Source organism: Perna viridis, chromosome 14 (assembly GCF_037379345.1).
Source record: "Perna viridis isolate PV_CMFRI_1.1 ecotype Kerala chromosome 14, ASM3737934v1, whole genome shotgun sequence".
Lineage (NCBI taxonomy): Eukaryota > Metazoa > Mollusca > Bivalvia > Mytilida > Mytilidae > Perna > Perna viridis.
In genome coordinates this window covers 1268930-1296621 of record NC_142458.1, presented here as the reverse complement: position 1 = coordinate 1296621, position 27692 = coordinate 1268930, and the positions used below count along the sequence as shown (strand labels likewise).

Genomic DNA, 27692 nt, shown 5'->3' with positions numbered 1-27692 from the left:
AATAAAGAAAGGATATTTCACATACTTTGGGTGAAATGAGTAATAATTTTATTGAAATGCACTACAAATGAACATTTCAAGGGCAGTTAACACTGTCAAAAATCCTTTATTTTTTAAAATTTCAATTATAAATGTTCAAACATATCCAGTGATGCAGAGATCAAAAAGTGGTTACCAGTATTTCAAATGTAAAAGACTTCATTGAATGAAATTATACAGTCAGATCATTGTTTTATTCTCTTAAAAACAAACAAGTTTTTCATTTTGCTGGATTCTTACAAAGACCTGTACTTAAGTATAAACAACAAACTTCATTGCCCACTCTTCCTTCTATTTAAACACTGCTAAAACAGGTCTTCTTGAGCCACATACCATTTTCTTTCCAGGAACGGGGGCCTGTTTTTTTTTTCACACAAGCTTTTATGCAGGATTATACATTGTTCAGTAATGGGAAAAATATGGAATCGAATTTTTGCTGTCCATGGCTGGGTAAATTTTCATTTGCTTGAGGAGACCTAGGGTAGGGGGACACAACTCTTAGTAATCATTGGAACGTTTGTATTCAGCATTTTACATCAATATAATTTAAGCATCAAAGTGACTTAGACTGATTTCATTCTGTTTCAAATGAAAGCTTGATAGGCTTTGGTGTAATTGAATATGATACAAATATATCACTGATTTCAAGAATTATTTCCCTTACCCTAGGTCTACCTCCTTAAATTTGGATTTTTTTTTTCAAATAGTCCATGGACACCTCAACTCCATAGCTGATAAAATGGTTGGTAAAAGTTTTGTAAACAGGAAGAATCGATAGGAGAAGAATGTGTAGGAAAGATGGCTACAAATAACTCAGGATCAAGGCTCCGTATGAAATCTAAGGCCGCATTAGACTCAGAAAAATACAACTTAAATTCTTTGTGGTAAGAGACCAAATAAACTGAAAGCAGGCTTATTAATACAGAATGTAAAATGAATAAGCTTATAAAACAATTTAATAGTTTTCTAATACTGGATTCGAGAATTTAAAATACAGTAAAACCTATCTACACCAAATCCTGAATAATCCAAAAACCTGTCTACACCAGACCTGAATAATCCAAAAACCTGTCCACACCAAAACCTGAATAATCCAAAAACCAGTCTACACCAAAACCTGAATAATCCAAAAACCAGTCTACACCAGACCCTGAATAATCCAAAAACCAGTCTACACCAGACCTGAATACTCCAAAAACCAGTCTACACCAAAACCTGAATAATCCAAAAACCTGTCTACACCAGACCCTGAATAATCCAAAAACCTGTCTACACCAGACCTGAATAATCCAAAAACCTGTCTACACCAGACCTGAATAATCCGAAAACCTATCTACACCAAAACCTGAATAATCCATAAACCTGTCTACACCAGACCTGAATACTCCAAAAACCTGTCTACACCAAAACCTGAATAATCCAAAAACCTGTCTACACCAGACCTGAATAATCCAAAAACCTGTGTACATCAAACCTGAATAATCTAAAAACCTGTCTACACCAGTCCTGAATAATCCAAAACCTTTCTACACCAGACCTGAATACTCCAAAAACCTGTCTATACCCGACATTTTTAGCATCTCTTCATGTCAATTTAAATATAAAAATTATAAAGCTGCCTAAATAGAATCAATGTACTCATATCAAAATGGACCCAGGATGTTTGGAATAGTCATATTAAAATTAGACCAAGAAATGAGAAAAAATATATGGAATAATCATGTAAAATTGGACCAAAAAATTAAATGATGCTGGAAACAATCAAATGAAGTTTGGTCCCAGAAACAATCATATTAAGTTTGGTCCCGGAAACAATCATATCAAGTTTGGTTCCGGAAACAATCATATCAAGTTTGGTTCTGGAAACAATTATATCAAGTTTGGTTCTGGAAACAATTATATTAAGTTTGGTCCCGGAAACAATCATATTAAGTTTGGTTCTGGAAACAATTATATCAAGTTTGGTTCTGGAAACAATTATATTAAGTTTGGTTCCGGAAACAATCATATTAAGTTTTGTCCCGGAAACAATCAAATGAAGTTTGGTCCCGGAAACAATCATATTAAGTTTGGACCCGGAAACAATCATATTAAGTTTGGTCCCGGAAACAATCATACCAAGTTTGGACCCGGAAACAATCAAATGAAGTTTGGTCCCGGAAACAATCATATCAAGTTTGGTTCCAGAAACAATCATATCAAGTTTGGTCCCGGAAACAATCAAATGAAGTTTGGTCCCGGAAACAATCATATCAAGTTTGGTCCCAGAAACAATCATATCAAGTTTGGTCCCAGAAACAATCATATCAAGTTTGGTCCCGGAAACAATCAAATGAAGTTTGGTCCCGGAAACAATCAAATGAAGTTTGGTCCTGGAAACAATCATATTAAGTTTGGTCCCGGAAACAATCATATCAAGTTTGGTCCCGGAAACAATCAAATGAAGTTTGGACCCGGAAACAATCAAATGAAGTTTGGTCCCAGAAACAATCAAATGAAGTTTGGTCCTGGAAACAATCATATTAAGTTTGGTCCCGGAAACAATCATATCAAGTTTGGTCCCGGAAACAATCAAATGAAGTTTGGACCCGGAAACAATCAAATGAAGTTTGGTCCCGGAAATAATCGTATTAAGTTTGGTCCCAGAAACAATCATATTATGTTTGGACCCGGAAACAATCAAATGAAGTTTGGTCCCAGAAACAATCATATCAAGTTTGGTCCCGGAAACAATCAAATGAAGTTTGGTCCCGGACACAATCATATCAAGTTTGGTCAAAGAAATGTAAGGATAGTTGGAACAATAATATCAAAATTAGACCATGAAATCACTGAAAGGTTTGAATAAGTGGTTCTTCAAGGTCCAGGACACTCAATTTCTTATTTAGGACTTCAGAAATTTCTTGGTCATAGACTTTAAATCCTATCTCTCTCAGTTTACTGGGGACTTTTGACTTGCCTTGGGCGGACAAAATTATTTTAAAATTCAGGACCTTCAATTCTTGAAAATAAATTATAATCCCTGGAAATAATAACATATTTGGAATTAAAATTGGTCCCAGAAATGGGAGGATAAATGAATCAATCATCAAATTTATGGAAAATGTCAATAATGACAGAGATATTTTAACAACTATTGCAAATGTGGAGAGTATCCTAATTTTTCTTCCAAATCATCATAGTGTGTTTTGAGACGGTCCACCTGTTCATTAAAATCTCTGTCAATTTCATCACAGTTATGATATTGTCCCTCTAAAAAACTATCCCATCTTTGCTTCCTGGATTTTCTATTTCCAATGATAGTTTTGTTCTGAAAAAGAAATTTAATAAGACATTATTATAAACTATTATAACTTATGAATTGAAAGTAAAGATACTGAAGTAAGATAAAAATACTGAATAAATGAAAATTGGTCATAAAACACAAATCTTTCTAAGAGTCAGAAACATGCATGTCAAAAACCCATAGTTCTGATATTACACTTTCACTCAAAGAAATCATCACTAAAATTATATTATAATGGCCATCTATTTATCTCTTCATCAATGAATATGTTTTTAGAAATGTTTCATTACAAAGAAAAAAAAATGAGGTTTTAGAGTTATCTTCCCCTGAAATGTTAATTTGCACTTGCATTTTAATGAAATTGAATATCATTTTACCAAAATGATGAGGAAAATCTTGTCTTTATTTCTTAATTTGGTGGGTAAATAAAGTCAAGTTTTGCTCTCAAAATGAACGATTATTACATACAATGTTTCGCTGATAACACAAGACATCATTAAAATGTTTTTTTTTAAAAAAAACATTGTAGCACCAGATTATATATGCACTCATTCTAATATGTGTAGTTAACTTTTAAGTTCTTATCTCCCAGGAGCCTGAGCCGCTCACCTGCTTAAATTTTTGCCTTTCAAGGGCAATAACTCTAACAAGGAGATGTCCGACAATTTTGACTCCAAGAAGATTTTGGTTGGACTTATCATAAGAACCATTTCATCAATTGAAAGTTTCATTCTATCTATCATAAGTTTTCAAGATACTGGCTGAAAACTGCTAAAAACATATTTTTTTTGCCTTTCAAGGATAATAACTCTTACATGGAGTTGTCTGACAACTTTGATCCATGAAGACTTTTGTAGGCCTTCTAATAAGAATCATTTCAGTCACTGAAAGTTTCATTCTATCTACCATAGTTTTCAAGATATTGGCTGAAAACTGTAAAAAAAATAAAAGTAATTTTTCACCTCTCAAGGGCAATAACTTTTATATGGAGTCGTCTAACAACTCTGATCCCTATAGACTTTTGTAGGCCTTATAATAAGGATCAATTCAGCAATGAAAGATATTGGCTAAACCTAATGGCTTTGGAGATATATGCAAAAAACTATTGACCTCTATGTTTTATTTTTAGTAACAGTCTTTATTCATCAATCTAAAATCCAAACATTCATTTTGTTCAGGACACACTAACAAACAAAAATACCAACTTTCATTGAACTCTGTGGAGTAGTTTCTGAGGAGAAGATTTTTGAAAGCAATAACATCAAAAACAGCAAAAAACATCCAAAAAGGGCAATAACTCCAACATGGGTCAACAGATTTTCACCAAAATTTAACCACAGATAGATATAATTATGCTGATGCTTCTACTCAGTCAGAATTTGGTTAAACCTAACCATTTTGGAGATATATGCAAAAATCTGCTATTTGACCACTACATTCTATTTTAAGTAATGACGGCTAGGTTTTTTAACTGATCAAAAATCCAAATATTCATTTTGTGCAGAATACTCAAAGGAACAATTGTCTTAAATTTCATCCAAATCCATTCAGAAGTTTCAGAGGAGAAGATTGTTTAAAGTAATAACATCAAAAACAGCAAAAAATGTCCGAAAAGGGCAATAAAAGCAGCCATATTTTTTAATAGATCAAAAATCCAAACAGTCATTTTGCATTTTTTGTGCAGGATACTCTAAGGAATAAGTTTCATCCAAATCCATTCAGTAGTTTCAAAGGAAAAAGTTGTTTGAAGAAATTGTTAACTTAGATGACAACAAAGACGAATGCCAAGTGATGGCAATAGCTCACTTGGTCTACATACAAAAATTTAGTGATAAAAGTACCCAAACTGAAATCCGAAAAGTCAACCAAACTGGATTTGCAAAATGGACAGATAAATGAACAGACTGACAGACAGCTTTGTCATTATATACCTCCACCTTTGTATATAAAGGGGGTACAAAACTTACTCAGTATAACAGCTGTGGGTGAGAATTGCAAAAACAGAGCAGAGTAGACATCCTGATGGATGCCTAATGTGGAGCATAGCACAAAGAGGATATGTATCCATCAGTATGTATGTTTAGTCTGAATTTCCTCTGATCCTGCAACCCTCCTCTTTTTTATTAGTATATTAATATATCAATATCCAAATAAAAAAGAGGAGGGTTGCAGGGTCAGAGGAAATTCAGACTATATGTATGTTATGGTACAATACTGACACATACTAATTTATATCATAGATCCACCACAGGGGCAGATCCAGAAAATTTCCAAAAAAAGAGGGGTTTCAAGGTCATTATTTTCCCCTTTATTTTTTCTCATTTTCCCCACAAAATTAACATTTTCCCACAAATCAAGTTGACTCATCTCAGCTACAAATAGGTGAAAACCCAAATAATGGTATTCAATGTACAGATAGAGAGACATAATACAGTTTCACACAAACCTCAAATATTTCTCCATCTTCAATCTTTCTGCACATCTCTGTAGCTACTTTCACTACAAAAAAAAATGCATACAGTGTTTAACTAGAAAAACTGTGATCAATGCTCACCAACTTGATAACCCCCACCCCTCATTCCTTATTTGATCACATGCACTTATTGACCTCCAAAATCTAAAATAGGACATGTACCATGGGAATATGCTACAAAGATTCCGTGAATATTCCATTTAATTCCATTCAGTGATGAAGGAGGAGTATGGTATTTCTTTTAAGAGGTAGACCTAGGGTAAGGAACATAACTCTTACAAATCATTGGAACCTTTGTGAAAATATTGTACATCAATCTCTTCTAAGCATCAAAGTAACTTGGATTGATTTCATTCTATTTCAAATGAGAGATTGATAGGCTTTGGTGATATTGAATATCAAGCAAACATATCACTGATTTCAAGAGTTATGTCCATTTCCCTCTGGGAAGGAGGAAAGAAGTACAGACTGTAGGAAGGACAGACACCCATATCATTATTACTATATACTCCCCATTGAGTGGGGAGTAATACTATAATAAAAATAGATCTGCAACTATGGGACCCTCCCCCCCCTTTCTAAATCCCAAAATGGACAACCTGTCTTATGCGATCATGATATTACTCTCCCTTGGAAAGTCACATAAGACAGGTTTGACTGTATCTACAATTAAGATACCTTTTGCTGAAACATCCGATAAAAAGACTTGCATTGCATCCAGACTCTCAGGTATAAGTTTCTCATTCATCTCCTTAACATTTTCTCTAACTTTTTCCAGTCTATCTCGTTCCCTGAACCTTCTTTTATCCTACAATATCAAAACCAAAGGTCAATCAAGGATTTGTACGTATTGGGTAATTGATACCACTAATATTATTTTAAAAAAGTGTTTACTTCACTCAATAAAATAAACCATCAATTTGTGTAAATATAATAAAACCTGTCAGTGGTCTTCAGGCCAAGTAAAAAATATGTTTGTTTAAGGCTACATTGGATGAAAAAAAATAGGTTAGGAAAATAAAATCTTTTATTTTTTTAATTTTTTTTTATATCGACACTTATGGGAGGAAAAAGCTCAACTGAAAAATCAAGGTTTAGTGGCATTTCATAAAATATACCCATTAAATGTGCTAGGGTAAGTAGCATAACCTTAAATGGACATATTTTTTTCTTGGCCTTATAATTACACATGTCAAATAAAAAAAATATGGCACACATCTCCATTTTAATATTAAGCAACTCTGAACTTAAAGAAAACATTTGTATGATACAAAAACCAGAAAAAAATGTCTTTCCATAATTTAAACTCATGTTGACAATTTCTGATGAAAGGGGAACACATCTTGCTGTTCACCTTAAAACTGTGAATTGGTGTGAGCTCTGCAGTTATTACATGGACATGTATCTATATTTCCCTAAAGGTTTCCAAATATACTAAAAAAGTCAATTGCTGAAAAAGTAATCAAGGGAACCAAGATTCTAGCGGAAATCAAAAGAATGTAATCCAGGTACAAAGACCAGACATGGAAAATAGACAAACATAACAAAGAACATAAAGTAACTAAAATCATACATACAAAGTAACAAAAGTAAATTAGCTACTCGGACTTAACTAAAAACAGAAAGCATGGACCAGTGTAAGCGTCGTCCGCTTTTCTAGAAACACCGACCAAATTGGTCATAAAAACCCAATGTCGGGGTAGAGGAAATTTAAAGAGGAAAGGAAAACTATGACACATTGAACAAATCACTTTTCATGGTGCAGATGGATACACTATAACGATCCATGAGTTCATGATGACGACCATAAAACTTCAGTAGTGATGACTTCAATCTTGTAGCAACATAACCCTATTCCAGAAGCCCAATTGTAAGAAGTCTAGCATGATACAAAAAGTCTGAGTAGTTACGTCAAGCTCTGGCAGAACATATGAGTTGTGATGTAAAAACACCATATACAGCAGAAACTGAAAATAAAAGATCTAGCTAAACAATGTTCCTTCTTTCGGATCAGATCAGCTATAAAGTCAGCCTCATGAGAATAAAGGAATAGGTCAGCAAGTAGAGGAGACCGATTTGTTCCCATTGGAATGCCAACTGTTTGTTAAAAAAATGTCCATCACACTGGACAAATATGTTGTACATAAAAAATTCCATCATTTTAAAAACAACAAGCGGCTCCTAGGAGCCCAAATCACTTACCTGGTTCAATATCAATTGAATGTTATTTATTTTTTAGTTTTTTGCCTTTCAAGGGCAATAACTCCAACAATAAATTGTACAACAACTTGGACTTATCATAAGGATCATTTCATCAATTGAAAGTTTTTTTTTATTCTATTATAATTTTCAAGATAATGGTTGAAAACTGCAAAAAAACATCATTTTTTTACATTTCAAGGACAATAACTATAATAAGAAGTTGTTTTGACTTCACTGGAAACTTTCCTTGGACTTATCATAAAGATCATTTTATCAGTTAAAAGTTTTTCACTATCTATCATAGTTTTCAAGATAATAGTTGAAAACTGCAAAAACTGTCATTTTTTTTTTTTGCCTTTCAAGGGCAATAACTCTAACAAGGAAGCTTCCAAAAATTTTGATTGATGGAAACTTTTGTAGGATTTGTCATAAGGATCAATTCATCTATTGAAAGGTATTTCTTTCTACTTTGGGTTTCAATTTTATGACTGAAAATTGTAAAAACTGTCATTTTTAACCTTTAAAGGACAAAAACTCTATCAATGAGTCATCTGACAACTTCAAACTAATAATAAATATGTACACGTAGGGATTATCATTAGCATCATTTCATCACTGAAATTTTTTTTTTTTTTCAATCTATTGTAGTTTTCAAGATGATGGCTGAAAACTGCAGGAACTGTCATTTTTTGTCTTTCATGGACAATAACTCAAACAATGAATCATTTGAAAATTTTGACTCGAAGGAGACTTTTGTAGGACTAATCATACAGATTATTTCATCAATTGAAAGGTTTTTTGTCTATCTTTTATAGTTTTTTAAGATAATCGGAATTTTTATCGGAATCTAAGAACCATGAATCAGACTAAAACTAAAAATGATCTTGCTGGAGGTGCTTGTAAATGATGAAACTCATAGTGCTGGCTGAAGCAATGCCTACTCCATATTTAATAATAAAATATTAAATACATGTACCTCAAATTCCTGTACAAAGTGATTAATATGTCCCTGTAACACTGGTTTGTGGTCCAAAAGTCTAGCATGAACTTCTGTCACATCTGCAATTGATCATTTATCATCTTGATAAATTTGTATGATCTTAGGCCAAATAAAAGAATATGTGTGGTTCTGGACACCTCATAGATAAACAAGAGGCTCTCGAAGAGCCTGAATCGCTCAATTGACAAACCATACCCATTAACTAAGTTAGTAAAGGTATCATGCTTTGTTACCATGTTTGACAAAAAACTGCTGAAAAAGAGCATGTAATGAAGAATGCTGTAAGTTCAATAGACTACCCAAGGCACTGTAAAATGTTGGAAATGCCTTCAAAGTATTTTCAGAACCTCTGGAAAAAATTTCAGTGGGGGTCCCCCTATGCCCTGTTATTCCATCAGGTCTGAGGGGGCATTCGCCCAGTATAGATTTGCTGAAAAAGAACATAAAATTAAATTAAACCACAGCTTTAAAAAATTTTCATCATCACCATTCATGTCAGGAGACCATTTTTACTATATAAACCAAATACCGTTGAAATCAGAGCAAGTATAAAAATTAGTGAAAAAATGGCGGCGAAGAACAATCCTTCATCATCACCATTCAACTTAAAACACCTAGTTTCCTAAAGATGGCATCTGAGCAACTGGTGAAAATGGTTGTAAAATGGCAGCCATTTTGAAAATAGCTGCCTAAAAAATAAATTCAATAGTGCCTGTCAACTCAGAATATCATGTTTATCTTATGGGTAGCTTTCATTTTCATTATTCTCCTGTAGTTGAGGGAAAAAAAGCCAAAAAAGCATTTTCACTCCGATGTTCTATTTCTAGTAACGACGGCCATGACTGATGAAGTTTTTAAATGATCATTTTGTGGAGGAACCCCTAAGAAAAAAATATGCCAAGTTTTATTAAATTTTGTTGAGATTGGTTTCAGAGAATTATACACATTAAAACAACAAAAAAATCTGTTTCAGGGATCAAAAATCAAAACCATTCATTTTGTCTAGGATACCCTAACAAACAGTAATACTAACTTTCATTGAATTTTGCATAGCAGTTTCTGAGGAGGAGATTTTTTAAGGTAATAACATCAAAAACAGCAAAAAAATGTCCAGAAAGGACAATACATGTAACTCAAACATGTGTCAACAGATCTTCACCAAAATTACATCAAATATCAATCTCATCATGGTGAACACTTCAATACCATGTTAGAATTTAATTAAACCTAACAGTTTTGAAGATATATGCAAAAAAACTGCTGTCTGACCCCTATGTTCTATTTTTAGTAATGGCACCCATGTGTTTTAACAGATCAAAAATCCAAACAATTATTTTGTGCAGGATACTCTATGGAAAAACCATTATATGTTTCATCCAAATCCTTTCAGTAGTTTCAGAGGAGATGTTTGAAGAACTTTAATTGACAACGACAACGATACCTCTACCCCTTACCAAATTTATTACAGCAAAAATAATACATGATTGAGCAAAGCAAAGTGTCTTTCACTGCATTGTCCTTTTGATTTTGTCTTTTTTAGCAGCACTGGAATAGAAACTTTCAGGCAGTGACATTCTGTTGAAATTTTCATTTTGTTCTGTTTTTTCCTGATCCCACTTTATCAATAATGACTTCTTGTTCAAAATAACCAGTCTCTTGATATAAGTTGATCAAGAGTATCTAAAATCATGTAAAAAAATCAAGACTGAAACTTTATTCTATAGGGTCCCAATAGGGTTTTGATATCTTGCTGGTTCTTATTAAAAATAATTTTTAGGAATTTATTAGAAAAAATATTTTTTATTTAGAATATATTTTTTCGGTACTTAGTATGACTGTTACGATAAAAAATATTAAATATTTTGTTATTATTTGCCAACTGGCCCAGAATCTTCTGAGTCCAGACTTTGACTTTACTTTAAAGTACTTTTTAAGCGTACATTGTAGTAGGGGATTCAAACTTGTACCAGTGTGACATCTATGGCAAAACCACCTGCACAAAGTCAAGAACCCTAGACATCTCAGCCAGCTATGCTTTATATAGCGGGACTCGAACTTGTACCACTGTGACATCTATGTCAACAACGCCTGCACAAAGTCCAGCGCCCTAGACCACACTGCCAGCTAGGCTATATTGGACAATTCTAACATCATTGGGAATTTTTCTGACGCTTCTATGCTTACATTATCTTCCCTGTATCAATTTGATCCCATGGAGCAGTGTAGTGAAAAGAGTCGTCACATTCTGAGACAATTGTATATATAAATTATTTTTTAGTTTTAAAGTCCCAATATAACTTTTAATCAGAGCTGGCAAAATACACAAATGTACCACAACCCAGTATTGGATCAACTACCTTACTTAAACTGGAGCCAGAAAAATAGCTACTGCCTTAAAATAACAGACATGAGAAGAAAATTAAGACGAGTCTCTTTTTTATTCATAAAGGTCTAATTAATTCAATTGTTAAAAATAGAGTACATCAGTCAGGTGACAGCAACCATAGATATTTTTTTTATTTTGTTTTATGTTTATTGTTTGAAATTGATAAGAGATAGATCCAAATTTCACATAACACTTATAAATTACACATTTAATCATCAATAGGCCGGGTTTCTTGACAGGTAGAACAGTACTATTTCTCATTATTTTAGGTTACCCTTTTGTGTACCCTACTTAAGTAAATACATCTGGACACTGTGATTGGACAAATTGTGCTGATACCGAAATGTTTTATTAATTCCAGGCTCTAACATTATTATACTTTTAAAAAATTGCCTTAAATTTTTTGAAAACCATTTTAGATAAATATTATGATTTTTTTAAATTTATGTGCCGGGGTACTTTGACCCAAACATTATCTGCTTAAAATACCAAAGAATCGAGATGGTTTTGCTATGACTTTGATCGCAATTTTAGTTAGGGAAATGAAGATATTACTCGAAGAAAGTCAGTCAATAGGTTCGTCATTGTTTAAAAGGTTTTCACTATGGTCGCCTATAGGAAATAAATAGTACCGTTCTACCTATAACTTCAGCAACATGTATAATGTATAGCCAAGATGCAAGATCTAAATCAAATTTCTTCAGGTACGAGAACACAATTAATTCCCCTTGGTTTTCCTTGTATATGAATATAGTTCCAACTTTGGTAGTAGGTACCTTCCACATTTTTTCATATTTTTACTGGAAACTTATTTGCTGAAGTTTTGCCTCTAAATGGTAGAAAATAGGTTAAAATTATATGGGATTTTTTTCATTAATCAATTCTGACTAAAAGTTGTGATTTGGTTCAGTGGATGAAGATTAAAATTTGGGACTTTTAACTCAGTTCATTTGTCATGTTTACCCCATCTCCGAATTATATGTATTAATTTCAGAAAATGATGGTAAAATTTTCTACAATTTATATATAAAATCCTGTTTGTACATGTCTTTGGGCCAGAGAAGTTTTATTCAGTTTGCGCCGGTGGAATAAGTTTTAATCTGCTCAAATGTGTATATTGAAATGCACTTGAAAATTAATTGCGGTCTCGTGCCTAATAAGGGGGTTGCCTGGGTATTAGAAATTGTATTTGCTAGTATTTGCTGGGGGTAATTTGGTGTTTATTTTCAAGAATTCAGTAAATCTACATGAAATAATAAGATTTTGGCCCTTTATTCTCTATTTTCTGAAATTAAAATAAAAAATATGGTTTCTATGGGATTTTCCATTGAAATTGCACTTTTGCTAAGGTGCTAGGTATGAAATATAGACCGGTGGGGAAAATATTGTACAGCTTTGAGTTTTTGTCCTCTAACTATACACTAGGAACATCAAATTAACAAAAAACATACTTTATGAACAAGGTTTAGGCAGAAATCTGACAATTTAGTGTAATTTTTATGAACCCAGTCAATGAAATATGGCAAAATCAGGGGTTTTCACAGCCTTGTCTTAGGATCTATAAAATCACAGATATGTGTTTTATTGGTCCGAATCTTTTGTATTTGCTAGTAAATAATATAAATAATGTGAAAAAAAACCTAATATAGTCATTCCATTGACATTCATGCATCTAATGTATGTCACTACATGTATATACCTTGTGATGTCTCAAAAACACCTAATTTTAGAGTTCCGCATACACTATAAGGTTTCAAAAATGAAATTTTTTGTAGAAAAACTGGAAAAATACAGGGGACTGTCTGCTTATGTACCTGATAAGCTTAGAACCTTACATTATTTTACATTTGTTTCAGATCTTTCATCATTCAAAACCCAAATAAAGGCTAACTTTTAATATCGGACACAATCGTACTTGAACAAGCTCTGTACAGGTCTGGTTTAAATTGATCTGGAGTGACATTTTAGCTTTGAAACCACTTCTTATTATTTTCAATGTACATTTGATATGTGTAGACCACTTAATGTTTGAAGTTGATCAATTTAAGTCATTGTCAGCATCATAAAAGGAGTTTTCATATGTGTACCCCTATACATGGTCTAAAAGTGCATAGACCATGGCCGCATGTATAAAAACCCAATTTTTGGCCTTAAAGCAGCTGGAACTTGAGTAAACTGAACTTCATTGCATCAAATACACATAATATGATGCAACCAATGTAAAAAATCACAAAAATATTGCATTTAAAAAAAAAATGTACATTTTAGAGGGGCCTTATTTCCTTCGACCATTGGACATGCGAGTCATGCAATGTACCACTGATACTAAATTTGCTATAACTTATATATTTTTCAACTAATCATGATGAAACTTTGTACTTGAAGTCAAAAAAGGTTCATCTTGAGATGAGTGCAGTTTTTATTCAAATTGAGCACATTTATTGATCTAATAGGTACGAGAACACAATTAATTCCCCTTAGTTTTCATTGTATACGAATACAGTTCCAACTTTGGTAGGAGGTACCTTCCACATTTTTCATATTTTTACTGGAAACTTATTTGCTTAAGTTTTGCCTCTAAATGGTAGAAAATAGGTTAAAATTATATGGGATTTTTTTTTTCATTAATCAATTCTGACTAAAAGTTGTGATTTGGTTCAGTGGAAGAAGGTTAAAATTTAGGACTTTTAACTCAGTTCATTTGTCATGTTTACCCCATCTCCGAATTATATGTAGTAATTTCAGAAAATGATGGTAAAATTTCTACAATTTATATATAAAATCCTGTTTGTACATATCTTTGGGCCAGAGAAGTTTTATTCAGTTTGCGCCGGTGGAATTGTTTTAATCTGCTCAAATGTGTATTGAAATGCACTTGAAAATTAATTGCGGTCTCGTGCCTTCATTGAAGCCATGCTATGTTTATAAATCATACTCCTTATGTAGCATTAGATAATTTAAAAAGATAAATAAACCTTTGAAGATTGTTTGGTCCATCATTATGGTCAGATTGGAGAATAAAATCGCTGTTGAAAGTAAACAATGACAGACCACGCCCACTTTATTATGATCTGTATCGAAAATAATGCTTTATTCTGTATTTCATGCTGCGATGGAAAAAACGCATAGGCGACCTAGACTGTCAAAAGGCTAAAAGCTAAAACTCATTCCGGTTATCGTGGGGGGGGGGTTCTCTTTTTTTTTATTTTTTGTACTTTTTTTCAATTTTGATCGAAGATCAGAACTGATATAGCAGTTGCTACATCCTTTCAATTGTATTTACAACGATCCAATTAAAAATAGTTGAACTCTAACCTTTTATCAGTACCTGTTGATTTCTATGCAACCAGTCGTTTTCTTATATCTGAGTTTGAGCCAGTAAAATATTTGTATTTTGTATTTGTATTTGTTTTAGATGCATAATAATTATAAACTATTTAATGTTTAGCTAGAAATGAAAACCCTGCGAGGCTATAAATATTCATCGCTCATAGAAATGAAATATAAAGAGGAATGCTGAAGCAGATATTGCATGCAGGCACTGACGGATCAAAATATATACCGAAAATTAAGGGGGAAATAGATCCGATTAAGAAACTTACATAGAGAAAGGGGTTTCATGTTATCATTTGCCACTCATTTTTTTAGCCAAATGTTGTACAAAAGTGTAGCATTACCCCCGAAATCATTCCAATGTATCACTCACTGTATCTTGTATTTTTATTACGTTACCGCCACGTGACATATCGGAAGCCCTGATATGAGAAATAAAAATAAAACTTTGCTTAAATGATAGCATAGAAATTTTGATAATGCATTTCTCGGGATGGTGACAGTCTTTCGTCTGGTGATATTGCTTTTTGTAATAATCATTCTATTGGGCTATTTTGGCCATGTGTGAAGATAATAGAGCCACAGGTGCTCCATGTGTCCAAGGGCCTTAAAAGTGCATGGCAAGTATAGGCATCAGACATAATTGTTGAAATTATATTTTAAGACTTTGGCGTTTATGTTAATGTATACGTGTGTCTGGAACTAGGTGCCTAAGAAACAAGCACTTTAAATGATGTTATATGCGATAGCTTGTATAGCACTTGAGCTATAGAACGTATGTACAGAGGAATGTAGCCATTTGAGAAGGACATGTTTTAAGGAGATGGTATATTTCAACTATCGGCTTAAGTTTGAACGATTTGTCAGAGTTTCGATCTGGAGGTCGATAAATTGAATTTCGACTTGAAAATTTAGAAACTGGGAAAGCCCAACTAGTAGTTTGGTGTTCAATTACCCGCTATTTCGGAGAGTTTTGTGTTCATTCATCTATATGTGCTCAGTGTAAACCGACATCGAACTTTAATAATACCCAAACTGGCGAGCTGCTACGATGCATAATGAATTTGATGTGGGTTTTTGTAATGACCTTCGTAATCAGAATGATGAATTTAAAAATTCAATATGAACCATTTACAACAATAAGCTTATGTTTAGATACCTTTGAATTCGGTCCCCGTATTTTCCTTTTATTCGGCCCAATTTTTGCAATTTGACGATTATTTGCGCCCGCGTAAAATTTAGTACATGAGTACTTTGATTATCGTTCAGTAATTTCAACTTCTGTCCTTTGACTTGACATTTGTGTAGCCTAATATACCAACGAATACTTAAGTCGTTGCAGTGAACACGTTTACATTGACACTTGCCTAGGCAAAATTTTTACTATACCATTGTACAGTACTATTCCTCGCAAAAAGTCCTGAAAGCTGTATAATGTCGATCTCCCTCGCAGAAAATCTGTCTAAAAAAACTTAAACGAAAAAAAAAGCAATATTCTGACAATTTAATCATTATTTACCTACTTAAATCGTCCTAACGGATATCATTTTTTTTTACTTTTAAGGTTTTCAAAATGACATAACAAAAAGACAAAAAATATATAAAAAAGACAAAACCTCCTTAATATCAATTAAAATAATAAACACACACAAATAGTCAATTCAAAACACATTGAAAGGAATCTTTACTTTTGAGGATTATAGAAGTGTATAATATACAATTTATATCACCCGAGATGTTATCTTAGAAAACAATAGAATACAGTCATAAAATAGCTTTGAACGAACAGACGTTTATATCACCCGAGATGTTGTCTTAGAAAACAATAGAATACAGTCATAAAATAGCTTTGAACGAACGGATGAACAAATGAATCTGTGTATAGATAAATAAAAATACTTTTACTTCCACTAATACATACATGTGTGATTCATGTTACTACTATGCATTTAGCTAAGGGTGCCTATGGCTGCATTGCATTTGGGCGCAAAGATTTTGAATCTCCGCCTTTTAATTGGGCGCATTTACAGGTAACTATAATTTCAGGTAAGATCAATACATTTGGTAAATCAGTTCTATTCAGCGCAGCCTGCTCAGTATGTTTTTCTGGATGTATTACTGATGCAGCAGACTGTGAACTACATCAAGATGAGTGGATTAGATGTTGTCGGGACCGTTCGTTGAGATGAACGCTAAAAAATTGAGTACTCTATATAATAGTATCGACTTTACTGTAGTGAGGAATTGAACCGTCTTGACTTCATTAAGTGTATGGGCTACAAGTATTTCACTCGAACAAATATATAGTGTGTCAGTTCAATCTTCCTGTGATGTCATGTTTTAAAAGGACTCTTTTAGTATGATTGTGTTTTAAGCAAGTCACTTTTATCTTATAGTGCTTTTGAGGTTTAGTTAACAATACCATTTTAACGCCTAGTGCTTATATGTTTTATCATGTCAATTTTAACATCATGTGATATGCTTTTTTTTTATCATGTAAATAAATAAATTAATATTAAAATTATTGTTCAGTTCATTTACATTAGCTCTTGAAAATCCTATTTGAAAATGCGCCCATATGAAATGTACAAGTTAAAATATCATGTGCCCATTTGCAAGAATTTTTGCGCCCATTTGAAATGTCAATGCGCCCAAATACAATGCACCGTTGCCTATAGTAACATAGATACTAAAAGATTACAATATAACGACAATAAATGTGCTGAATATGCCATTTGTAGAGACAACAATATAAGACCAAGGTCACACATGGGTCTCAATGAACGACGAGAAAATCCTCACACCACAAGGCAGGTTACAGCTTGCCCAAAAAACAACATAATTCAAGGGCGCGGCGAATTAACTACCCTTAGTTAATTATATACTCCAGCCATTTAATATAAAAGAAAACTGAAAGTGAAAACGAAACAAGACATACAGAGGCCAGAAATTTCTATCTGGGACAGGCGCAAAAAAATGCGGAGAGGTTAAAGTACTTTGGCGTGATCCAAACCCTCCCCTATATAAATCTGGCCATTGTGGAAAACATATAATAGTAAAATTACATGTAAACACTCTATGATTTGAGAGCATGCGCCAACAGAGATTGTAGGGTAAAAATCGCTCCGGTCTTTTGGGGATTTTTGATGGATAACAGAAATGACTACGAGCCAACATTGATATGAGAGTCTAATATGTACCAATATTATGAACTTGTGAACTTGGACTCATGTCCTAACACTACATAAACAAACATGGATGCCTCTCTGAGTTATGATTATGTTACCCAGTCCCAACCAAACCCGTCAACAGGGACCCTTGTAATAAACGTTTAAGCCCAGATAGTTCAGACAACCTTTCTGGAATGCAGAAACAACATAAAAGGCAGGTAAATTCCCTAGGCGATCTAGTGAAATGAAACTTGGAGAATCAAACTTTCCCAAAAAACAGACTGCTAGTAGGAAGAATCTTACTGGTAAAGTCTTAGAAATATTGTCAAGTCGAGAAATCTTAAATTCAATTATTTCAGTCCTTGCAACCAAAATCAGTGAGTCGGTATCCTCAATGGTTGAGTCGCAAGTGTTAGAACGTGTAGAGGCTGCAACCAAACATTTGCTAGAACAAATTGAGACACAGACAACTAATTCAGGAACTTGAGCAAAAAGTTTACATGCAATTTATTGAAATATCTGTCCTACAGAGAGCAACTCAAGATAACGTTATTACTGCCCAAGAAAATTTCAGAGAAATGGGTGCTCTAAAACAAAAAAAAAATAGTCGAACTAGAAAATAGGATCAAAAGCCAAGAGAAATACTTGCGTCGGACAAGCTTGCGTTTCCACAATGTTCCGGTGCCCGTAGATGTAGATGGTAACATCAAACACCCAGTAAATACAGATCAACTGGTACTTATTTGTCACAACATTGGTTTAAATGACTTCGGCAGATCGCACGTCATTAGGAAGGTCAGAAATGGCAAATGGTATAACATAGTTAGGTTCCTTTCCTACAGGACTCGTCAATCAGTACTCCTGACAACGTGAGATTGGAATTCCGTTCCCCATACCCCAAGGTGGCACCAAGGCGGAACATAGCTTACCAGACAACCTCTAGCATTGCTGGTGTAGTCCAGCAGTATTCACCAGCAAGAAGGCACTAAAAATGACGTGGATGGAACATTTATCACGGAAAACCTTACAAAATTTAGAACAGACTAGAGCCTAGTATATAAAAAAAGACAAGCTGATTGAGGCATACTGGACTTCTGACGGCCGCATTTTTGCCAAAGTTACTATTGAAGGGCGGAAGACAATTAATAAACAATTTTAACGACCTTAATGACCTTATAAATAGTGTCAGTAGTTCCCAATTAGTCCAAAGCCAAGTCGAAGTGGAATTATCGGGTGTTTAAGGCAAATAACCTCTCAAGAATTATTTTGGTTTTTTGTTAAACTGAAAAGTTTTATTTGTTATGCATGCTTATTATTGTATTTCCTTCCTCAGATTGTCAACATCATATACCTACATGTAAGCCAATGGTGGTTATGTTATCTAAACCATTGAACCTTGTACAAATTTCACTCAAGTTGGGAAATCCCCTTCAGCCAATTAATAAGCTTCAATTACAACTGGCCCCGTGCAGGTCCGGGTGTCAAAAGAACAGGCCTGCAGCAGCGCTAAGCTTGTCGTAAAAGGCGACTAAATAGTGCTCAGAAACCTAGCCGGTGGCTAGGCGCTCTGCCCACAGGGCAACTGGGATGTGTACCTCAGGTGGTGGAATGGGGTACCCCTGGCGTGTTACATGCTGGGGTTGTCAGGCTAAAATACGGAAAACCTGACCGCAAACCATAGTGGTGCACCGTGTTGGGAAAGATGCCACGTTCCTCGCACGTTAAAGAACCCTACTGTGGTATTCGCCCAGAGTAGGAATCATAGGGCTCCGCCACAGGAGGCTAAATTGCCCAACGCTACCCACTTCTCCCTATTTCCAGTGGCAATCAAAATTTCTCGACTCCATTATCCTTGTGTCCCATACCATTTTCCATTTCATCGTCATTTCATGTTCATTTTATCATCCACTTCATGTTCATCGCCTGGATATTGCTGAAATATTGCTGCTCGGGCTGTAAACCCAAACAAACAAACAATACAAAATCAATTACAACTGCAGGTCCGGGTGTTAAAAGAATAGGCCTGCAGCAGCGCTAAGCTTGTAAAAGGCGACTAAACAGTGCTCAGAAACCTAGCCGGGGGCTAGGCGCTCTGCCCACAGGGCAACTGGGATGTGTGCCCCAGGTGGTGGAATTGAGTACCCCTGGCATGTTACATGCTGGGGTTGTCAGGCTATAATACGGAAAACCTTACCGCAAGCCATAGTGGTGCAACGTGTTGGGAAAGATGTCACGTTCCTCGCACGTTAAAGAACCCTGCTGTGGTATTCGATAGGAGTGGGAACCTTTGCGCTCCGCCACAGGAGGCTCACTTAGATCCCAAAAAAAGATGGAGACATCCATCTTGAATCGTTTTTAAACATTATTATTTGCCGAGATCCCAATAACTTTGATGGTGGTTTACTTATTTATGTAAAAGAGCATATCCGTGTACAAAGAGTTGATATTTTAGAAAACCAAACTGACGAAACGCTTTGGGTTAAAATCAGTGCCAAGGGAAAAACATTTCAACTTTGTAATATATGCCGTCCATCTGGAACGGAGTTTGATTTCTGGACACGATTCAATCGGCAAACCTCGGGAGGAAGGTACGGACTCGGCCGAAGTTGCGACGAGTGGGACACGGTTAAATCATGCGTTAGGGACGAGCTATCAGTTGAATGAAAACATTGTAATCACGGGCGATCTGAATTCTGACTTACTGGTGTCTAATAATAACGAGCTTGTTGATATAATTAATATGTTCAATTTAAACAATGTTATAAGTAAAGCAACGCATGTAACGGCAGCGAGAAGAACTTTACTTGAATATTCTGAGCGATACAATGACTGATGTATTAAATATGATCAGATAATAGTGACCACAACGCGGCTGTTGTTTTTATAGAATGTTCGTTAAAGCTGCATTAGCTGTCATTTTCGCAAATTTGTGTTTCTGTTGAAAGAGTAATCAAGGGAACCAATGTTATAGCGGTAATCAAAAGAATGTAATACAGGGACAAAGACCAGACATGGAAAACAGATATACACAACAAAGAACATAAAGTAACTAAAGTCATACACACAAAGTTACAAAAGCAAATGAGCAACTCGGACTCCACTAAAAACTGGGAGTATGGACCAGGTGCACCGGTAGGGTAAGCGTCCTCTGCTTTACTAGAAACACCCGCCGAGTTGCTCATAAAAAGTCAAGTCGGGGTAGACAAACGAGGAAAGGAAAACTATGACCCGTTGAATAAATCAGTTTTCATGGTGCAGATGGATACACCATAACGATCCACGAGTTCATGATGACGACCATAAATCTTCTGTAATGATAATAGCAACATAACACTGTTCCAGAAGCCTATTTGTTAGAGTTCTAGCGCGATACAAAAAGTCTGCGTAGTTTCGGCAAGCTCTGGCATAACGTATGAGTTGTGATATGAACACTCCATACGCAGGTGCCGAAGGGATGTTGCCACAGATGAAAGGAAATTTGACAATTCTGAATGAAAAGTCATCACATCTGTCGTAAAGTTTGGTCAATAATTTTCCTTTACCATCGATTTCTAAGTGTAGGTCAAGATATGAGGCTGACTTCGCAGTGTCTGTAGTATCCTTTATCTCAAGTTCTTTTGGGTAGATGCGATGTATCAAATCCCCGAAATTAGGATTGTTTAAAGATAATACGTCATCTATATAACGGAAACTGAGACTGAAGGATCCGGCCAAACGATATTCTTTCTTACTGATCAGATTAGCTATAAAGTCAGCCTCATAAGAGTGAAGGAATAGGTCAGCAAGTAAAGGAGCACAATTTGTTCCCATTGGGATGCCGACCCTTTGTTGAAAACACGTCCACCACACTGGACAAATATGTTGTCGATTAAATATTCCAGCATTTTGTAAACATCTTCTTCTGTATATTTGGAAGATGATTTGGAATTATTTCTTACAAAGTATGAGGAATCTCTACCAAGAACTATATATTTGTATCTAGGTGTACCATCTTTTTTGGAAAAACAACGATGTATAATGTTTTTAAGTCGGGATTTTAACTGAGTATGGGGAATAGAAGTATACAGTGTTGAAAAATCTGCTATTATATTCAGATAATAGTCTTGAACTGGTTGTCTCCAAAAGAGCTTTCGAATTTTTCAGGATTCACATTGAATTAATACCACTACGGGAGTAACAAGTGTTGTGGTAGGACCTTAGACTCTCTTTGACAGTTGTGAGTATAGAAGTTAAAAGTTTTGAAAGAGGTTTGGTGGTACATTTTGCAGATCCTGCTATGAAACGTTGTTTGTATGGATTCTTGTGGAGTTTAGGAATCCAGTACATAGACGGTAAATCACAATCATCGTGCTTGGTAGAGAGAGAGACCAAAAGAGGATAGCACACATTTATGGTTTTCCACAATCTCTTCTTTGGAGAGAGTGGTAGCAGTATAGGTCTTATTGGATGTAAAACGTTTTGCAGACAAAAACAATGTTGTTAAAGTATTTTTAACCCAGGTTAATGTCCTGTCTGCAATCTTCGGAAGTAATGGCGAAAAAATAATTAGATCCGAGCTATCGATCTTCTTTAATTGAAAAAAAAACGTTGTTTTCACAATATTCTGTAGGTATTATCGACATTTATTGCTTCAATTGCATTACTGCAAAGTTATTTAATTTCATCAGCAAAATTCAGTAGAATCATAACTGAACAAATTTGGCAACTAATGCAGCTTTAGAGGATTCGGGTCCTGTTCAGAGAACTGTTTGGTTATATGACAAAACGGACAAAGACATATTTTCATAAAAATGGAGGCTTTAGATTTGGATGCACTCCTCCGGGAAGAAGTAGATGTTGATGAAATGTGTCGTATTTGGTGATATTTGTTGTAATAGTTGGGAAAAATGACAAATCCTGGTTTAACAATAAATTAAGAAGTGAAATACGTGTACGCGACCGTTTACGAAGAAAGACAATTAAATAAAAGTTAGAGAAAGATGTATTAAGTTACAAGCGACAGAAAAATAAAGAATATATGAAGAAAATAGCAAAAGAGCAATTTGAAAGTAATCTTGACAATTTCATTTTGGAAAATGCAGGAAACCTCAAAACCTATTGGAAAACAATGAACATGCTTCTGAAATCAGGTAAAGCTACTAATATCATAGCCCCCATTACAAAATATAAGAAATGATATCAATCTAAATGAAATGGCATATTCAGATGAAGAGAAATGTACGCTTCTGAATAAATATTTTTGTTCTATTTCAAAATTGGATGACGAAAATCATAAGTTGCCAGACTGTCAGTAGAACAAATAATCATATTTTTGGTATCAGAATTGAAGAGCAAGAAATTATTGATATTATTCAAATTCTAAAACCGAATAAAGCATCGGGTCCCGATATCATTAACCACAAAATGCTTAAACTATGTCCTGAAAAAAAAATCGAGGAGATATTCTGAAATGGTTACAAAGCTATCTGAGTGATAGGAAACAAAAAGTCGTTCTAACATCTTAGGCCTTGTCAGAAAACAATCTCACATCAGGTGTGCCTCAAGATTCAGTACTTGGACCTCTCTAATTTGTTGTTTTCATTACCGATATAGCTGAAAATCTTACCTCTTTATGGAGACTTTTTGCAGATGACACATCCTTTAACCATTCAAATCGTGAGAGTAAGCAAATAAGAACGGTCATTAGTCGTGATTTAAATGAGTTGGATAAATGGGCAAAAACTTGGCTCATGACTTTTAATGCAGAAAAACATATATTATCATAAACACTTAGGCATTACATTTAAAAGTGATGCAAATTGGTGCATGCATATTAAATATATCAGCTAGCGCAAAAAAGCATCTTATGTATTACTAAAATTAACATTTCAACTGAATCGTGACAGTTTAGAAAAAAAACTATATCATATATTCGATTATTATTAGAATATGCCCCTGAAGTATGGGACAAATGAGGTAGTCAAAAAACCAATATATTACTATTGCGGATCACACAAAGGTCAAATCCTACATGCCAGACTTCGTCGTCAGTGTAGCGAGCTAAATAAAGATCTATTCGACAAAAAAACATGATTCCATCCCCATTATGTCAATGCGGCGAAATAGAATCTGCCAATCACTTCTTACTCTTTTGTCCATTATATCAATCGCTTAGGAGACAACATATCTCAGCACTTCAAATTTCTGATCAACCGACTTCAAATTTTCTCTTACTTGAATCAGATGAGATGTCCGATGAGTATAACGTTGAAAAGTTTACCAAGGTTCAAAACTTTTTGATATAGAGCAAACGCTTCAAATTAACAACCTAAATTACACAGTTACTTCTTTTGAATAATTTTAAGAATTCCTTATGTCTTGGGTAAATACATAGGGCATTGAATATTAACCTCTTCGCTTTGCACCAAACTCACCAAATGCACGTTATAAGTACTTGAGCACTACTTCCTTGAGCTATGCTATATTATTCATGATTTCAGGAGACGGATTGATGTAAGACTTTAAGTCTTGTTTCTGAATCCTGTGATTAATTTGCTATTGTTCGATTCAGTCTGTTGTTTTGGTTTGATGTTAAAATACGCAAATTAGTTAATAAATATGTTTAAACTAAGTATGGGACAACTGTAATGCTTCACTCACTGAAAATTAGAGTAAATCCAAAAGGAGGCGGCAAGAATTATAACTGGGTTACAGGTGTTTACAAAAATTGAAAAAAAAAGTTGTCGCGCAAGATGTTGGTACCATACCTTCACATACGGACACGAATGCGCATACGTCTTTCATTTTTTTCATATTACCATAAAACATGAAGTATTATGTTAAATTAAAAAGTGAATTTCGAAGATTGATTTTTTTATCTGAATTTTTGCCGAAATAGGAATAACTTCTCCCTGAGTAAACTAGAAAAACGCTAAAACGGCACTTTGATGAAGACGCGTAACATGCACAATGACTGGGTTTTCCAGGTTTGTCCCGAATAGGTAAACAAGGTCATGGTCAACCAAAAGTACATATTTTAAAAATAGAATAACATACACGACAGATGTAAACAAACACTACATGTGTTATTGTGTTTAGAATAGAGTGACAACTAGTTAACACTTGTATTTATTTTGAATTTCACACATTTTATTGTGTTTGAAATAGGTTGTCACTTGGAGGTGTACATTGTATAATCGCTTATAAGTGCATACATTTTGGTAGGCCCTATATGGTCTGACTTCTGTTATTTTTCACACATGCATACATCTTTAGGGTCCATAATCATTATTTATATTCACATAGACTTTATTTGTGATATTTATATTTATATATGTATGGTTTGTGTGTATATTTTGTTTGTGTTTTGGGTGATATGTCATGTACATGTGAGTATATTATATTTTGATTTTTAGTTGTTTGTATGTTGTGATGTTACCTTGTGATCTGTGAACATAGTTTTGTGTGTATGTTTTGAATCTTGAATATAGATAGAGTTTAAAACATCTGATTAAACTTAAAAAAAACTTTTATCATTTACATGTAGGTTAAATTTAAAAGTTAAATCTAACTTTAAATATTAAAAAATTAGATAAAGTTTAAACCATTTAAATGAACTTTAATTAAACTTTGTTTAAACAGTTGTGACGTGATCGAGTGTAGTGTGCATGATACTAATATTCTGATTGAACAAATAATTACGAACTTTTGCTTGTTAATACCATTTTACTTTCACTTTGAACTTTTTGACTATTCTTTTCATTTGATAGTGTCATTCTTAGATTTTGAGTTTGTGTTACAAGGTGAGTTTAGACTTTAGACACAGATAGACTTGACTCTTATCCCATAGGTCACTGACTTTAGAATCACAGACACACTAGTTGTGAATCTACCTCGAGTTTTTTTTTGTGTCCTTTATTGAGTTAGTGAACATAAAAGCTTCACACAACTTTTTCCCATCCTATATTTCAGGGGAGGCTGTAGCTGATTATCCAGATTTGGTAAGTGTAATTGTGAATTTTGTATATTTTGTGTATCGTTTTATTGTTTGTACATTGTAGAATTTTTTTTGTCTCCCCTCCTACATTGTTACGTACACTATGGCAGAAGGGAAGGCTGATGGGAAGGTTATTGTGGATCAACCAACCAGCCCATTAACAGAGATACCAAAAGAAGTTAAAGCAATGAAGGAAAAATTGGGAGTAACACCAAAAGCTGATACAGCTCATGACTTGACTAAATGGATGCTAGACTACCTCAAGTCAACAGGTGTCTTATCACCCACAATGTTAAACCAAAGATCAAGGATGATAAACCAACCAAGATAATGATGAGCCATCCACCCAGAATCACATGGTTTTCAGGTCATGAGAAGCAATCCGGCGACACAACATATGAACTATGGAAGCATGAGGTGAAGCGTCTTATGAAACAGCCATACGACAAAGAAGTCATCTTAAATGCTGTTACCAGATCACTCCGAGGAGAGGCAGGATATGTCTCCATGCGTCTTGACTTAGACACTCCAGTAGAGGAAATAATACGAAAGCTGGACTCTATATATGGGAATGTTGATGAGAAGGAAGAACTTCTAGCAGAATTCTATGCGGCTACTCAAAGGGAAGACGAATCAGTCACCAGCTGGAGTTGCAGGCTGGAGGGAATAGTTGGAAAAGCAGTAGAGAGAGGACTTGTTAGAAGAGCAGATGTGGATGCAATGTTACATACTAAACTGTGGACTGGATTGAAGCCATCACTTAAAGATGTATCAGGGCACAAATATGACACCATAAAGGATTTCGATGGGTTGAGAGTAGCCCTAAGACAGATTGAGAAGGACAGATTACAACGAGCTGCACATGTTACAACCAAGCCACACACCAGTAAAGCTGTGACAGAATCATCAGATGTGAAGGAGATCAAAGGAATGATTCAACAGATGACCACTAGAATGGAAGGATATGAGAAGTTGGAGCAACTACCACGGCAACAAGGGCAACAGTGGCAGCAACAGCCATCACCATGGCAACAGCAACAACAACCACCAACATGGCAACAACAGCCTCAACCATGGCAACAACAACCAACTTGGCAACAAAGATATCAGTCTAATTGGAGAGGACATCAGAGAGGTAGGTATAGAGGAAGAGGTAGAGGTAGAGGAGGACCAACACTTAGATCAAACAATACCAATGAGGAACCAAAATGTTGGAGATGTGGTGAAGTTGTTCATTATAAAATTGGATGTGCCAAGAAACTAGAGCCAGGTAGAGAAGATTTAAACTCCAACAAGTCTACGCAAGGGATAGCCTAAATGCTTAGGCTTGTTCAGTGCTACCGTTCCCAAAACCAACAAAACCAAATTACCACCAGGACTTTTTGGCAAGCCAACAGAAACTGAAATACAGATAGATCATTTAGATACAACCACACCTGCCTTGCTAGATAAAGGATCCACCGTGTCAACCATGAGTTAATCATTTTACCAACAGAATATATCATCGCCTTTACACAGTATTGAAACGTTATTGAACATTGAGTGTGCTGATGGCCAACCATTACCATACTTGGGATATGGTGAAGTCAACATACAGATACCAGGACAACAGAGCATGCACCCATGCATCATGCTGATTCTTATAATAGCCATGTACCTCTTCTTTTAGGAACGAACATCTTATCCCAGATGATCATCACATTAAGAGATGACTATGGAGAGAAATTTTTGCAGAACAGCCAATTGACAACACCTTGGTATTTGACCTTTCGCTGCAGAGAGAAGGAACTCAAGAGCAATGACAACCGCTTTGGTATAATAAAGAATG

At 34.7% G+C, this 27692-nt stretch overlaps 2 protein-coding genes and 1 pseudogene across 2 annotated transcripts; 1 reads left to right on the top strand and 2 right to left on the bottom strand.

Moving 5' to 3' along the window:
• Positions 1–86: 86 nt before the first annotated feature.
• Positions 87–2803, bottom strand: LOC148597685 (uncharacterized). The gene is made up of 2 exons (XM_088561696.1): positions 1499–2803; positions 87–1401 (listed from the first exon to the last, which is right to left on the bottom strand). Exon 1 carries the CDS (start codon positions 2801–2803, stop codon positions 1781–1783), a length of 1023 nt encoding a protein of 340 aa, XP_088417822.1. The 3' UTR covers positions 87–1401; positions 1499–1780.
• On the bottom strand, positions 978–14510 carry LOC148597684 (biogenesis of lysosome-related organelles complex 1 subunit 5-like). The gene is made up of 5 exons (XM_088561701.1): positions 14362–14510; positions 8977–9059; positions 6477–6606; positions 5772–5824; positions 978–3349 (listed from the first exon to the last, which is right to left on the bottom strand). The coding sequence occupies exons 1-5, from the start codon at positions 14384–14386 to the stop codon at positions 3173–3175; spliced, it is 468 nt and encodes a 155-aa protein (XP_088417827.1). The 5' UTR covers positions 14387–14510; the 3' UTR covers positions 978–3172.
• An 11340-nt stretch (positions 14511–25850) lies between these two features.
• Positions 25851–27181, top strand: LOC148597683 (uncharacterized; annotated as a pseudogene).
• The last annotated feature ends 511 nt before the right edge of the window (positions 27182–27692 follow it).